The sequence below is a fragment of the Megascapheus bottae genome, chromosome 13 (assembly GCF_031878675.1).
Source record: "Megascapheus bottae isolate mThoBot1 chromosome 13, mThoBot2.hap1, whole genome shotgun sequence".
Classification (NCBI taxonomy): Eukaryota; Metazoa; Chordata; class Mammalia; order Rodentia; family Geomyidae; genus Megascapheus; species Megascapheus bottae.
Window position 1 is genome coordinate 33,329,511 of NC_143521.1, and position 13,848 is coordinate 33,343,358.

At 39.1% G+C, this 13,848-nt stretch overlaps 2 protein-coding genes across 2 annotated transcripts in view; one reads left to right on the forward strand and one right to left on the reverse strand.

Annotated features, from left to right (window-relative positions):
- The window catches only part of Corin (corin, serine peptidase), a 195,736-nt gene extending 190,308 nt beyond the window's left edge, over positions 1–5,428 (forward strand). The window contains exons 21-22 of the mRNA XM_090344076.1: positions 1,805–1,938; positions 5,128–5,428. Coding sequence (XP_090200202.1) covers positions 1,805–1,938; positions 5,128–5,310 — 317 coding nt within the window. The 3' untranslated portion in view covers positions 5,311–5,428. The remainder of the gene's footprint in view (positions 1–1,804; positions 1,939–5,127) is intronic.
- A 4,753-nt stretch (positions 5,429–10,181) lies between these two features.
- The window catches only part of Atp10d (ATPase phospholipid transporting 10D (putative)), a 72,115-nt gene continuing 68,448 nt past the window's right edge, over positions 10,182–13,848 (reverse strand). Inside the window, exons 22-23 of the mRNA XM_090343636.1 lie at positions 12,546–12,733; positions 10,182–10,556 (exon numbers count right to left, since the gene is read on the reverse strand). Of these exons, the coding sequence (XP_090199762.1) occupies positions 10,238–10,556; positions 12,546–12,733 (507 nt within the window). The 3' untranslated portion in view covers positions 10,182–10,237. The remainder of the gene's footprint in view (positions 10,557–12,545; positions 12,734–13,848) is intronic.

A 13,848-nucleotide genomic window follows, 5' to 3' on the forward strand; every position in this document is an offset into this window, starting at 1 on the left:
AATGACTTTTTGTTTTTTAAGTACATTTGTGTGTATGCTGTTTCAGTATTGTAGCTTGAACTCAGTGCTATTTGACCTAATTAATATCTAGAACTAAGACTTGAGTGAATGTAATTTTTTCTTTTCTTTTTAAACTGTCCTGGGGCTTGAGCTCTGGGCCTGGGTGCTGTTTTTGAGCTTTTTTTGCTCAAGGTAAGCACACTACCCCTTGAGCCACAGCACCATTTCGTGCTCTTTTGAGTAGTTTTTTGGAGATAAGAGTCTCACAGACTTTCTTGCCTGGTCTGGCTACGAACCATGATCCTCAGATCTCAGCCTCCTGAGTAGTTAAAATTAGTGACATGAGCCACTGGCACCCAGCTATCATCTTTCTTTTAACTGTAAATGCTAGCTATTCTGGCTATAGTATATGTCATCCCATGGGTCTCAAAGGCTGATAATGTGCATTGGCATCCTGAAATTCTGCTACTGATCCTGAGATCAGTAACAGGGTGAAGGAATATCAATGCACTTTTTCTTGAAATTTAGTCAGATGCATTTGAGCTCAGTTTTCTTTATTAGCAATTAAATTATGGAAGGAAAGGTCAGTGGACAGAAATCAATGCCATTTGCAGATAAACTCACATGTAAAAAATGTGAAGGTCAGGTTAGACTTATGGTGGATATCTTGGGGTTTGAAAGCCATGATTAGTGCTGTAACTTAAGACCAGAATGTACTTTTCATGGCCTCTACTTAGATTCTTCCTACAGCATCCTTATCAAACTCACAGCAATTATGTAACTATTACGCTGTTATGAGGTAGCATGAAAAGCAAGGGTAAATTCATTCAGAAAAGTAGGATTGACCAAATATAATTTTCCCAAATAGCAGATCTGTGATGCTTTGCTTCAAAAAATTTGCAGGTATTCTGCAAGATAGACTTTACAGATCCTCTGTTGACACCAAGAAATAGCCTTGTTCTTTTGATATCTTTCAGCTATATCCTCAAGGATTAAAGTTTCTCATATATTATACTCATAACAAAAGGAATAATATCACTGGGCGCCTATGGTCCATACCTGTAAACGTAGCTACTCAGGGGGCTGAGATCTGAGGATTACAGTTCAAAGCCAGCAGGGGTGGGAAAACCTATGAGACTCTTATCTCTAATTGGCCTCCAGAATACCAGAAGTAGTGCTGTGGTTCAAAGTGATAGAGTGCTAGACTTGAGCTGAAGAGCTCAAGGACAGTGTCTAGGCCCAGAGTTCAAGCCCCATGACTGACCAAAAAAAAAAAGAAAAGTCTCATATCAAAGACACCTTCTTCCCACCAGAGTACATGGTAAGGTATTTTTTTTTTTTTTACCAAGAACAGGGCATTAGATCTAACTGTTTCTCTACTTCTGCAGTGAGAGGATTCATTTGCTAAGCTGACACTGATCTGGCAGCAGTATGTACATAGAACAGTAGCCCAGCTTGTTTATTTCCTCTCTCATTGTCAAATCTGTCATTTTTATGCCACTACCTATGACAAGAATGGGAAACCACAATCACATCATTTTACCAGTCTGTACTTCTATTTCCTCATTTATATATAACCAGATTTTATCAGTCAATTACTATGAATATTTCCAATTAAAAACAAACATTTGGATTCCCACGCAATCTTGTCTTCGAAATTGTTGTCTAAATAAACAGTATAGTTTTCCTGATATTAAAATGCCTATGAAATACTGTTCAGTGCATAGTTGGCTAGCCCCAACTTAAGAGCGTTTTCCTGATCTTCTACATTTGCATTTCTTCCTGTTTCTTTTTCTCAACCCAGTGCCTTTCAAGCTGCAGGAGGGAGAGGTCCGCATTATTTCTCTGGAACAGTGCCAGTCTTACTTTGACATGAAGACCATCACCAACCGGATGATATGTGCTGGTTACGAGTCTGGCACTGTGGACTCGTGCATGGTGAGTGATTTTCTGATTACCCAGGAGATTGTGATCCACAGTGACATCAAATGCATTATTATTCATGTGTGATCCTTCGAAAACCCTTCTGAAAACATTTACGACCAACCTCTTCACCTAGGTGGTTCACACTGTGTTTCCTTGGGCAAGTCCTCATACCGCCCCCCCCCCCAACCAACTTCCCCCATCTAACTTTGCTGAGTTTGTCCCCAGCTTCCAGCTGCTGAATAGCAAACGTACCCCCTGCTCAGCCACAGGAAGAGAACAAGTGCAGCAGGTCGTCTCATTAGTCCATTTGGGTGACTAAGACAATCAAGATTGTAAAAGGAGCAAAGTGGTTACCACAGTTGCATCCAGGCTGTCTCCAGGCGGGGGGCGGGGGGGCATTGCCAGCCATTGGTGTGACAGCACTGAGGCATACACTCATACCCAACTCCATGGTGTTTAACAGGCACTGCCTCAGAAGTGACCACAGTGGGCTTGATTGGTTGTCATTTGATTTGCCAGCATGTCCTCAAAGGTTGCTGACTCCAGCTGTAGACACTGAGTATTCCTTGGCTATCGCAGAATACAGAGCAAGTCAACATCGCAGTGCAGGAAAACCTTTTTGTTTTGATTAAGCATTCACTGCTATTATATTTGACTAGCTCCCCCAAACAGAAGAAATTACCCCCAAGTTTAAAAACAAAAGGGTCATCAAGTGAAGACAACCATTGGTATACTATACTGCTGGGAAGTACTGTCATTTTTTTTCCCCTGGTATGGTCAGATTGCTCCCAGGTTTCTGTAGAGAAACAATGGTAGTATCACTAACTCGGCATAATTAAATACCATTTGCAAGGGTTCATGTTACAATAGAAGGTCTGAGGACTAGGAATGGCTCTTAGATAGCAGGGAGGCTCACAGCTCCTCCTTTCTGCCCAAGAAGTCAGTTAGCTTAGATCAACAAGGGTGAGTCCCTCCCTTCTGGGTTAGAAGCCCAGGTTTCATTTCCCAAGTCAAAGAATAAATATATCTCAAGAGACAGTGTTGATAAGGGTTTTGGACCACAGGATTTGCAACCTGTAAAATCTTGGTGGAATCCATCTCTGCTAAAAACAAGTATTTCCACTAAAATAAGTGATCAAGTAAGCATCTTGAGGTAGTTTTTGCGTGTGTAAAATGGGGGTATTTATGGGGACTAACAGAATCATGGAAAGCAGAAGCTTCTTTTTGTCATCTATGTAGATATGGTATCTGGCATGTTGTTAGATTCTAAATAAATAGGTGACTATTTGGATATCATTTGGTTAATTTCTAACAATCAGTTTAGTGCTTATATTCCAGGCTTTCTTCTAAATACTTTCTAATAACTTACTGAATCCTTCACACCTGTGGGACTGTATTTTTCTTTTCTTCAGATGAAGAATACCGAGAGGTTAAGGCAGGCTTCGGATAACCTAGCACAAGGAAGGGTTGAACCCAGGCCACTTACAGTTTGGCCACTGTGCTATCCTGGGAGTAAATATTAGTGAAAACACATTTCTCATTTTCCTGTATGTGATCTGCAAGTCTACCAAGAACTAGTACCCTTGCCTCATGTTCAAGGTCATGTCTAGGTAACAGCTAGAGAATAAAGGAAGACCAAGCCAAGTTCTAAGCCCAGGCACACACACTTCATGTTGCTAGACATGTGCACTTCTTGGTATAGATAGGAACTAAGTCCTGCCAGCTGTTTCGCTGATGGAATTTCAGTGGTGTGGGTCTCTTAGATGCTCAGAAGATGCTTTCTATCACACAAAAGCACAAAACAAAGTATGCATTTTTCCTAGATCTGAAACAAATTTGTTCACAAAAACCTCCATTAGAGGACATAAATTTTCTTTCTAAAGATGCATCAACAAGGCCCATTAGCGGCCACAGCTCCCTCTGTGGAGACCTACATAAATCATGTGGATCGATACTGAAGCCACATAAAGACTCTGACCTGAAGCTCAATCTTAGGAAAAGAAAACTATAAAGACAAGCCAGACCAGTGTTGCTGTAGGAACATTCAGTTCAATCATTTTTGACCTCCTCTCTCCCTCTGAAAAAAACCATCTGACTCACTAAACCCAGCCCCCACACCCACATCTCAGGAAGGAAATTCTGTTCCTGTTTGCTTGGAAGTAATCACATAGGCCTCTGAAGTCCACTTCATACAGTACAGATTTGATTGTACTCTCTTATTATCAGAGCAGACATTTTGGCTTTTCTAGCTAGACACGGCAAATAGTAATGTCTTTGAATCCCAGAGGGTTTTTTATTTTAAAAATCAAAAGAATGGAATAAAATTCAATTGGAATATTTAAACATATCTATGCACAGGAAATTAAATGTAGGCCCTAAAGAAATGAAATGCCTTACTGTAATTCCTATGTGTCTTATTCTATTCAAATATGTCAAATTTAAAAATCTTAATACTAAAGAAATACACTTAAAGGATACCAAAAAGTGTTCTACATAATACATTCATTCACATAGTAAGAATCTTACAACTAAAGAGATATTTTAGAAAGTATTCTACAGATACTGGAGAAGGGCAAACCTTTTAATGTTGTATTTGGGGCACTTTCTGTTCTAAGTCAAAGAAAGAATGAGGAGAGACAATCAGTTCTAATAGATATAAAGTTTAAAAAATATAACTTTATTTTGTCGGTCATGGGACGAACTCTGGGCCTGGACACTGTCCCTGAGCTTTTCAGCTCAAGGCTACCACCCCACCCCTTGAACCACAGTGGCACTTCTCATTTTCCGGTAGTTAATTGGGGATAAGACTCTCATGGTCTTTAGTGGCCGTGATCCTCAGATCTCAGCCTCCTGAGTAGCTAGGATTACAGGTGTGAGCTACTGCACCTGGTAAAAATGTAACATATTTTGATAAGTGCAGGAAATGAATAGAAAATGTCTTCTGATTTGATAGAAAGGGCAAAAATCTCTTCCAAGCTACCCTCCCTCCTCCTTTTTGAAGATCAGAGTTTATAATGTGAATCTGAAAGTCCCATTCATATTGTAGAAGGCAGACTCTCTCCAAGCTAATAATGGAAAGCTTTGCTAGCATTTTCCAAGAAGTTGTTAAAGCTGGTTTTGGCTTTATTGTAGCCTCAGGATACTACCAACGCCATTAGGGCTTGAATCCCGCAGCTCACATGTCTTGTTAATTTATTACAGGGTGACAGTGGTGGGCCACTTGTTTGTGAGAAGCCTGGAGGACAGTGGACATTATTTGGTTTAACTTCATGGGGCTCCATCTGCTTTTCCAAAGTCCTGGGGCCTGGAGTCTACAGCAATGTGTCATACTTTGTTGAATGGATTGAAAGACAAATATATATTCAGACCTTTCTTCAAAAGTAATTCCAAAGCTGGTCAGAAACTGTTCCAGTGACACTCAGAGAACTGCCTTCTTGATGCGAACAGCTCCCTACCGAGAGCTGCACAGAGGTATTTTCCATGGACAGGGATGTTCAACTTGTACTGAAAATCTTCATGTTTGATGTAGACCAATTTTACTCAGCTTTGTTCTCTTTTATTTTTTATTTTATCTAATTTCACATTTGATGAATGGCTTAGAAAAACATACATGAAGAATGCAAGTTTTGTTCTTTTGCTAGGCTAACCTTGACTACAGTGGGAAATGAACAACACTGTAGACATTGTAAATAATAGAGGCCCTAGGGTAAATTTCCCTTTTCTCCTAACACACACACACACACACACACACACACACACACACACACACACACACTGAGATCCAAGGTGACTAAATCTCATTTTGATTCAAGCACACTAGTTTAAGGGAAAATTTCAGTATTATTATTGGAAACTGGCTTTGATATATTGAAAGCCAACATACTTGACAAGTTTAATTATTTAGTATTATTCAAGACTTCAAGATTCAAAAAACTTACAAAGAGAGGCAGAAGGCTAATAACTTTTATATAGGTGGCTGACATTTCAAGAAAGACTGAATGCAAGATTCTGTAAACATCAAGACAAATGTGTGGCACTTATAGTTCTATTCATTCTAGAGGTCAAATTTATGATCTTATAGAAAAATCTCCCTAGAAATGTCTTGCTGCTGAGAGTTTTCCAGTATACATTACTTGGCTAATGGAGATTTCAGAAGTTAGGTCACTTCTGCAGAGATTTTATTTTGACTACGTGAAAATGAAGTGCCAATCAAGCTTTCCCAAGGAATCTGGATTTACTTCAACAAGCCAGATCAGGATTGGAAAGACACTGAAGCACTGTCTCAATTAAATATGAAATTTTAGCTGTTTTTTTTTATTCACACTAATGTCACAGAAATATATTTCAAAGCATAGCAAAATATTTTTGTAATTCTCACAGGGATGTCCAGCATCTGGTGTTACCATTTCTTCTCACTGATAATGAAAGCAAGATTCTGAAGACCTTTTTACAGTAGTAGGTCCACGTAGGCAAATCAGTTTATGAAGCCATTAGCAGTTTTAATCACTTTTTTCTTCACTGTCTAAAACACAAATATTCACATGTATTTACGTTTTCAGACATTAACTCTGCAACATTCAAATGCCTTTTTTTTTTAAAACAAGTAGCATTTGCTCCTAAACTCCACCAGCAGCCTGAATAGCCTCAGCTTACCCAATAGAGGTTGCGTGCAATTTTATATGTGTATTTTGTACCCTTTTCTATGTATCAACATATTGGAAATTCAAAAAGTTGTACTGGCACATTCCAGGTTGCCTACCTTCTGTAATCTGTCATGAACCCTACCGCGTGTGAAATCCAGCAACTGAGTTGTGGTCACAATTGTGTGAAGGTTTAATAACACACATCAGTTTTGTTTTAGTGTTAAGTGCATCATTTGTGTAACAATTTGTAGTCTTTTTTTAGCTTATGTTCAGTGAAAATCACATATTGTACTTATTTTAAAGAATTCTAGACACAAATAAAATGATATTATCCTCTCTCTCTCTCTCTCTCTCTTTCAAACTGGATAGCAAGTTGTAGGGAATTTTCTTTTTAATCCCTCTAGAATGGCATGTTGGTATCATTCCCCACCATCCAAACTTGACCTGTCGTCTATCTCACCCTCACAGGAACCTGCCAACTTTAAAAACTGATGGTTTCTTCATTACTCTGAAGTTAGAGCTTGCTAAAATGTCTCAGTAATTCATTGAATATCCAAACAGAACTTAGCCCTAGTAAGTGCTCAAGGACATTTAATATTTACAGTGTATTTGGGGAAGCTGATCTAATTCTTTCATAACTCTTTTGTAATAAAATTATATACCAAATTATATATTATTAATCTGTTTCTTGGGTACTAGGAGCAATGATATAATGCTTGGCCCCCCTAAATTTAATGAAATATGCTGAATACTAAAATGGAACAGATCACATTAGCCTGTTTAATGTTGAATAAAAACTTGTTTTCTTGTAAACTTGACCTTAAAGCTGAATACAACAAATCACAGATCTTTTCAACTGAGGGCCAGATGTGTTTCAGAATTCAGAATATTCTAAATTAAAATATGTATATACAGTTTAGAATTCAATAATTAACTACATTAATCTTTTTGTAGCAAAATATATAAGCACAATGTTTATAATTATATAAACTTTTACATTTATCCAAGGAAAATTAGTCTAAATTAGTTTACCCCTAATTCATGATAAAAAACCTTCTAGTTAGTGTTCAGTTTTTAAGATTTGGGGCTTTTTAGTACAAAATTTTAGCCCCATCACATGAAAAATTTCATGGTTCCCTATTTATATGTGCAGATAATTCACATCTTAGAAACTGACCTTTCTCTTGTTGTTTTTAGGTTCATCTCAAGTTCTTTTATTTACAAGTGACTATATCCCTAAGTGTTTTCATTTATCAGAACTCAAATGAAGAGCTCAGGGAATGAATGCCACTGCTATGATAGTGATAAATGATGGGACTCCAGTGATTTTTCCCATGCAAGAAAAGGCAAAAAAAATCAATATTCTGACAAATATGTGTGCTCTGAGACTTGGCTTCTAAGTCCCGGATATAATTACAGTTGGATTGAGAGCCTGTTTACAGGAGTGATGACAGTTTTTCAGTGTACATTATTTATTAAATAGTTTATTTAAAAAAAAAACAAGGAAGCAGAAAGTAACTTCCATTAGCCATTGAAATTTTGAAAGTTCTAGAAATTAGTCAATACATAAAAGACAATTTACAATAATAACAAAAGGCTACAAAAAAACATTGGACCAGGATCGTAGGCAGTAGAGAAAGTAGAAAAAAGATTAAGCCCTGGGAATAATAATTCAATAATCACTCATAAGACATTGATGCAGATATTAAACATGAGCAAAATCCATAAAAGAAATTCTAAATAATTAGTGACGGAGTAACTTTTGGTCACAGAATTAAAAAAAATAAAGCTTCAAGATGAATATATGAATTTATGACCTTATAATAGCACCTGGCCTTATTGGCTATGACCTGCCAACTTGGTCCACGGTAAAGCCAGCACACATGATTTGTAACAGCAGTAAACATACGATGGACACTGTTGTTTTCAAATGCATTAACAAGTATTTCCAAGAACTGCAAGGAAACCCCTGAGTACATCTGTGTTGGTCTCCATCCATTACTTCATTGTTTAGAGGCTACCACTTGTGGGACGCTGTCAAAACCTTTGAGCCCTCAAGAATTCTCTGGAAGATTGTATTGAACTGGGTTGTCTCATTTCCACGAGGCTATTGTCGGCTTTAGAAGACAGGGAATTGCTAAGTGGGTGTTGGGCTCAGTGATTCTGCCTGTTTGGCCTATGGTTTCTGTTTCCCCATGGGCAATATCTGCATAGGAGACTTCTTCAGACCTTTTCTTTTGAGTGGGAGCTGAGAAAGGAGCATACGGCTGGGACAGGTAAACCAGATGTACCCATCCTAACCCTTCCCTATCAAGTTCCACTGCAAAAGAACACTGACACGAGGGCCGGGAGTTTGGCCTAGTGGTAGAGTGCTTGCCTAGCATGCACGAATACCCGGGTTCGATTCCTCGGTACCACATACATGGAAAAAAGCTGGAAGTGGTGCTGAGACTCAAGTGGTAGAGTGCTAGTCTTGAGAAAGTCCAAGGACAGTGCTCAAGCCCTGAGCTCAAGTCCAGGACTGGCAAAAAAAAAAAAAAAAAAAGAACACTGACATGAGCAGAAAGATAAGAGCTACTGATAACCACTGGCTATATTTGAAATGGTACAATTATTACCCTATTTTAGATACTTTATAATTTAGAAGGCTAGCATTCAGGAATTTTAACCTGTAAATAATCACTTTAAAAATTTCTTTCATATAGAAATATCTGAGTCCCAAACTAATCCATCTAAAAAGTACTTTTTTTCTTTTCCTAAAGAAAAGTTAGATTGGAGCTGGGCTTCGGAGGCTCACGCCTGTAATTCTAGCTACACAGGAGGCTGAGATCTGAGGGCCATGGTACAAAGCCAACCCGGGCAGGACAGTCCATGAGACTCTTATCTCCAATTGACCACCAGAAAACTGGAAGTGGCGCTGTGGCTCAATAGCCTTGAGCTGAAGAGCTCAGAGACAGCGCCCAGGCCCAGAGTTCAAGCCCCACAATCAAGGGGGAAAAAGAAATTTTTATATTGGAACTCGGTCATTTAAAGCATTTTCCAAAGAAATGAGACTTCCCTGCAAAATAAATAAATCTCAAATGAATTCCCTTAATAATGTTTTCATTCCCAATAAAACTTAAATACCTTTACAAAGTACAAAAGGTTTCATAAATGGATCTGATTCTGAATTCAATATTTCACTCCTCTGGTCAAACCTTACCCCTCTTTTACAAATGTATATACAAATATACATTTATAGCCATCATGTTAGCTTTTCCATGTCTAAATAATGTTCATATCTCTTATAGAAACATATAAGTAACCCTCACTTTATAGAGGTGCTTCAAAATCCATTTTCCATACTTGGAAAAAAAAATGCTTGCAGCTCAACACTGCTGGCTTATACCTGTAGTCCTAACTACAAAGGAGGCTGGGATTAAAGGATTCAAAGTTTTAAAGCCAGTCAGGGTAGACAAATCCATGAGATTCCTACCTCCAATTAACCAGGGAGGGGAAGTCTAAAAGTCAGGGTATGGCTCAAGTGGTAGAAGACCAGCTGTAGTGGAGGGAGCCAAGCAAGAGCCTGAGGCTCTGAGTTCAAACTCCAGTACTAGGGCAAGAGGAAGAGAAGGAGGAAGAGGAGGAGGAAGAAGGAGGCTTGCAACTCCTACTTTCATCCTACTTTGTTAAAACTTTGAAGGTCCAGTTTCAGTTTCAGAGTGGCCTAGGTCCAAAGCAGTTTCATACAGAGATATGTCTCCTTGCTCAACAGTACAAGATGTGGCTGGCTTCGTTGCAAAGGAAGCAGAAGGACCAGAGAGAGGTCTTCTTCCTGACTTGCCAGTCAATTGGTCAGCATCCTTGGATGTCAGTTGATGTGTCTTCCCAGCTTCTCTCCACTTCTTCAGAGCTTTGGTCTTCTCCTCTGGAGTCAATCTGTCAAGGAGCTTAGCTCTTAGGACTGGAGATGGAAAGAGGGATCCCTGAAGAACTCGATAGAGAAACCTAGGTTACAAGGAGCATTACAGAATTATGTTCACCTAAAATGTACAGGACTTCAAAAATGCTAACCAAATAAAAAAGTCATAGAGTCGAGGGGCCACATGACACCTGAGATAAAGGGAGAAGGGGAAGTATACCACAATGTAGAGATGAAAACAATATTAAATAAATTCAGATTTATAAAACACCAGGAGACGAGTATGTATTCTATAACTGCTTGCTAAATAAACATAAACCAGATGTATAAAGTACAGATATCAATAGTTCCTACATCATAAGGTTAATGTTAAATAAGATAATGCTAACAAGTCAAGCAGATTATTGGCATGTAAGAATTTTTTTTTGGCCAGTCCTGGGCTTGAGCTCAGGGCCTGAGCACTGTACTTGGACCTTCTCAAGGCTAGAGCTCTACCACTTGAGCCTTAGCACTACTTCTGGTTTTTTTCTATGTATGTGGTACTGAGGAATCGAACCCAGGCCTTCATGCATGCTAGGCAAGCACTCTTTACTAGGCCAAACTCCAGCCCAGAATTTTTTTTAAGTTAGCTATTTGCTTAAGTTTCCTATGGTTACTGTAACAAATAATTACAAATGTTTTCTTCTAGGACAAGCTGGCAATGTTTATACTGATAAAACATTCTCAAAAATCTTGTGAGTCTCCTATAAATACCACTGACATTTACATCATCAGATAAGAGTGCCCTCCCTCCACAGAGCTTTCCGCTTTCCTGTAGCTATTGACGTGGCTCAGACAACTGATTAACACTAATAAAAATACTGTCCAGCTAGGCTTCTGACCTTCCTTCCAGAGCATGCTCCAAACAGTCCAGCTCTGAATTTTAGCAATGTTTGTAATCTGGTAAGAACTTCCTAAATCTGAGAATTTCTGAGAAGCAGTTCATTTGGGCCTAAGAGGTTTATTATTATGTTTCTCTCAGTTGCTTTTCTCTTACATTTCTTTACCAATTCTAGGAATTTATCTCATCAGTTTTAACTCAGATAGATAGTCACAGCAAGGAACATTTCAGAGATGTGTCAGTATCACAGTGGTTTGGATAAGCATATAACTATAATCACCATGGAATGACCCATGGTGATTCCTTATGAATTTCTAGAGGAGACATACATCAATATTAAAGTGTTTGTACCGGTTGTACCTTAAGGTGGTATTAGAGATTGCAGCTGGTAAACTTTGGGAAGGCATACAGTGTCTGTTAGAACTTTTAAACTTTTGCTACCATGCAAAAGCAGCCACAGATAACATGCAGAAAAAAAGGCAAGGCTATGTGCTCCTAAAATCTTACAACACCTACTAGCAGCCGAACAGACTGGGCCTCCGAGTCACAGTTTGTTAAGAGTAACGCGAGTTTAATATTTGACTCTTCTATCATGTTTAAGAGGTAGAACAAGCCAGGTGTGGTGTCTTATGCTTGTAATCCTAGCTACTCAGGAGGCTGAGATCTGAGGATCAAAGCTAACAAGGTGCTAAAAAGTCTGTGAGACTCTTTCACTTTCGCTGGGTGACAAAGTACTCTGAGGTACCATATCGCACAAGACCTGCCAATGCCTTGGAAATGGACTCAGCCTCCAGAAGTTTGAGCCAATAAATTGCTATTTGTAACTTTCCAAGTCTGTGGTATTCTCCTGTAGCAGTAAAAAATACACTGAGTCAAGGGCTTGGAAGATGGTGCAGGAAAATGTTAAGAGGAAACCATCTCAGTCCTTGAGATGATCTCCTGAAGCCCAATTGCCTTGTTTCTGTGAACTGTCCACTACATTAGACTTTTCCACGTAGGACTAACCTACTTTCTCATTTTTCTTAGACCTCTTTACCCCTCTGTTTTTGTTCTCTGCTGGAATATTTTAACTAGCACACGTATATTGATTTCCTCCCTATAAACCAGCATGCTCTAGCATCTACTCTTAGAAGCTGTGTGATGTACTCTAAGCCTACAATTCTACATACTCTTGATGAGAGGCCAAGTTCCATACCTGGGCAGAAGAGCAATGAAGGTTGTGAGAATGCAAACTAAATAGAACACAGGATCCAACAAGTGCTCCTGCATGATCCAGTAGGGATTGGATGGTGGGTTGCACGTTACACACATAGCTCCAAAAGCCAAGGCAAAGAAAAAATAAGATAAGATGCTTCCAGCGATGACCAGTATGTGGATCCAAGTCTGCAAGACAAGAAGGGAGGGAGGTGAACCTGCGTGGATGGGGTGATGCAGTCCGGCAGAATCCACTCCATTTAAGGGAACATCACATCTCAGCACCAAGTGAACAGTGGAGAGAGGAGAAATGCAGCCTCCATAAATGGCACATGTCACTGAATGAGACTTACAAAGCAAATGTCAGGTGGGCCAGACAGGTAATTCTGTTGATTGTTTTATTTTGTATTAAAGCCCGCTTACTGGGTTGTGTTCTAAGTTTTTGAAATAATTGTTGCTTTTTTTTGTTTATGCTGATCTGGGGCTTGAATTCTGGGCCCGGGCACTGTCCCTAAGCTTTTGCTCAAGGCTAGCACTCTGTCACTTGAGCCACAGAACCACTTTAGGCTTTCTTCTGAGTAGTAGAAGAGTCTCATAGAGAACCAAGAGCCTCTGATTTCAGTTTCCTGAGTAGCTAGGTTTATATGCATGAACCACCAGCACCTCGCTATTGTTGCTGTTTTGTATATTTTTTTTTCTTTTTTGTCGGTTGTGGGACTTGAACTCTGGGTCTAGGTGTTGTCCCTGAGCCACAGTGCCACTTCTGGTTTTCTGGTGGTTAATTGGAGTTAAGAGTCTCACAGACTTTAGTGCCTGGATTGGTTTTGAAACTGCGATCCTCAGATCTCAGCCTCCCGAGAGGATTACAGATGTGAGCCACCACCCCAGGCTTTGAAGAATTTTTAAGGTAGCTATACAATGGTGTTAATTCTACATGTCAATTTGTAAGTATAGTGCATTTTGACCAGAGTCACTCATTCTGTTGTGGATTTCTTTTCTATTTATTTCTTTTATGGGTTGGTTCCTTCATTATGGCAATACCTTAATCCAAAGATCTAAAATTGTGCCAAAATTGTAGCCATTCACACACAGTAGATACAACAAATTGCTCACCCATGCTTTCATTCTCTCCCCTAATAAACATACATGTGGATTGCAGCTTTGATCAATGAAATGCAGCTAGGTGATGATACATAATACTTTCACATTAGTATTAAGAACCTATGCACAATTTTCTGTGTGATTTCCTTTTAGTTCATGCTGACCAAGATGTTTCCTTCAGGCATCATACCAGATAGTACAGC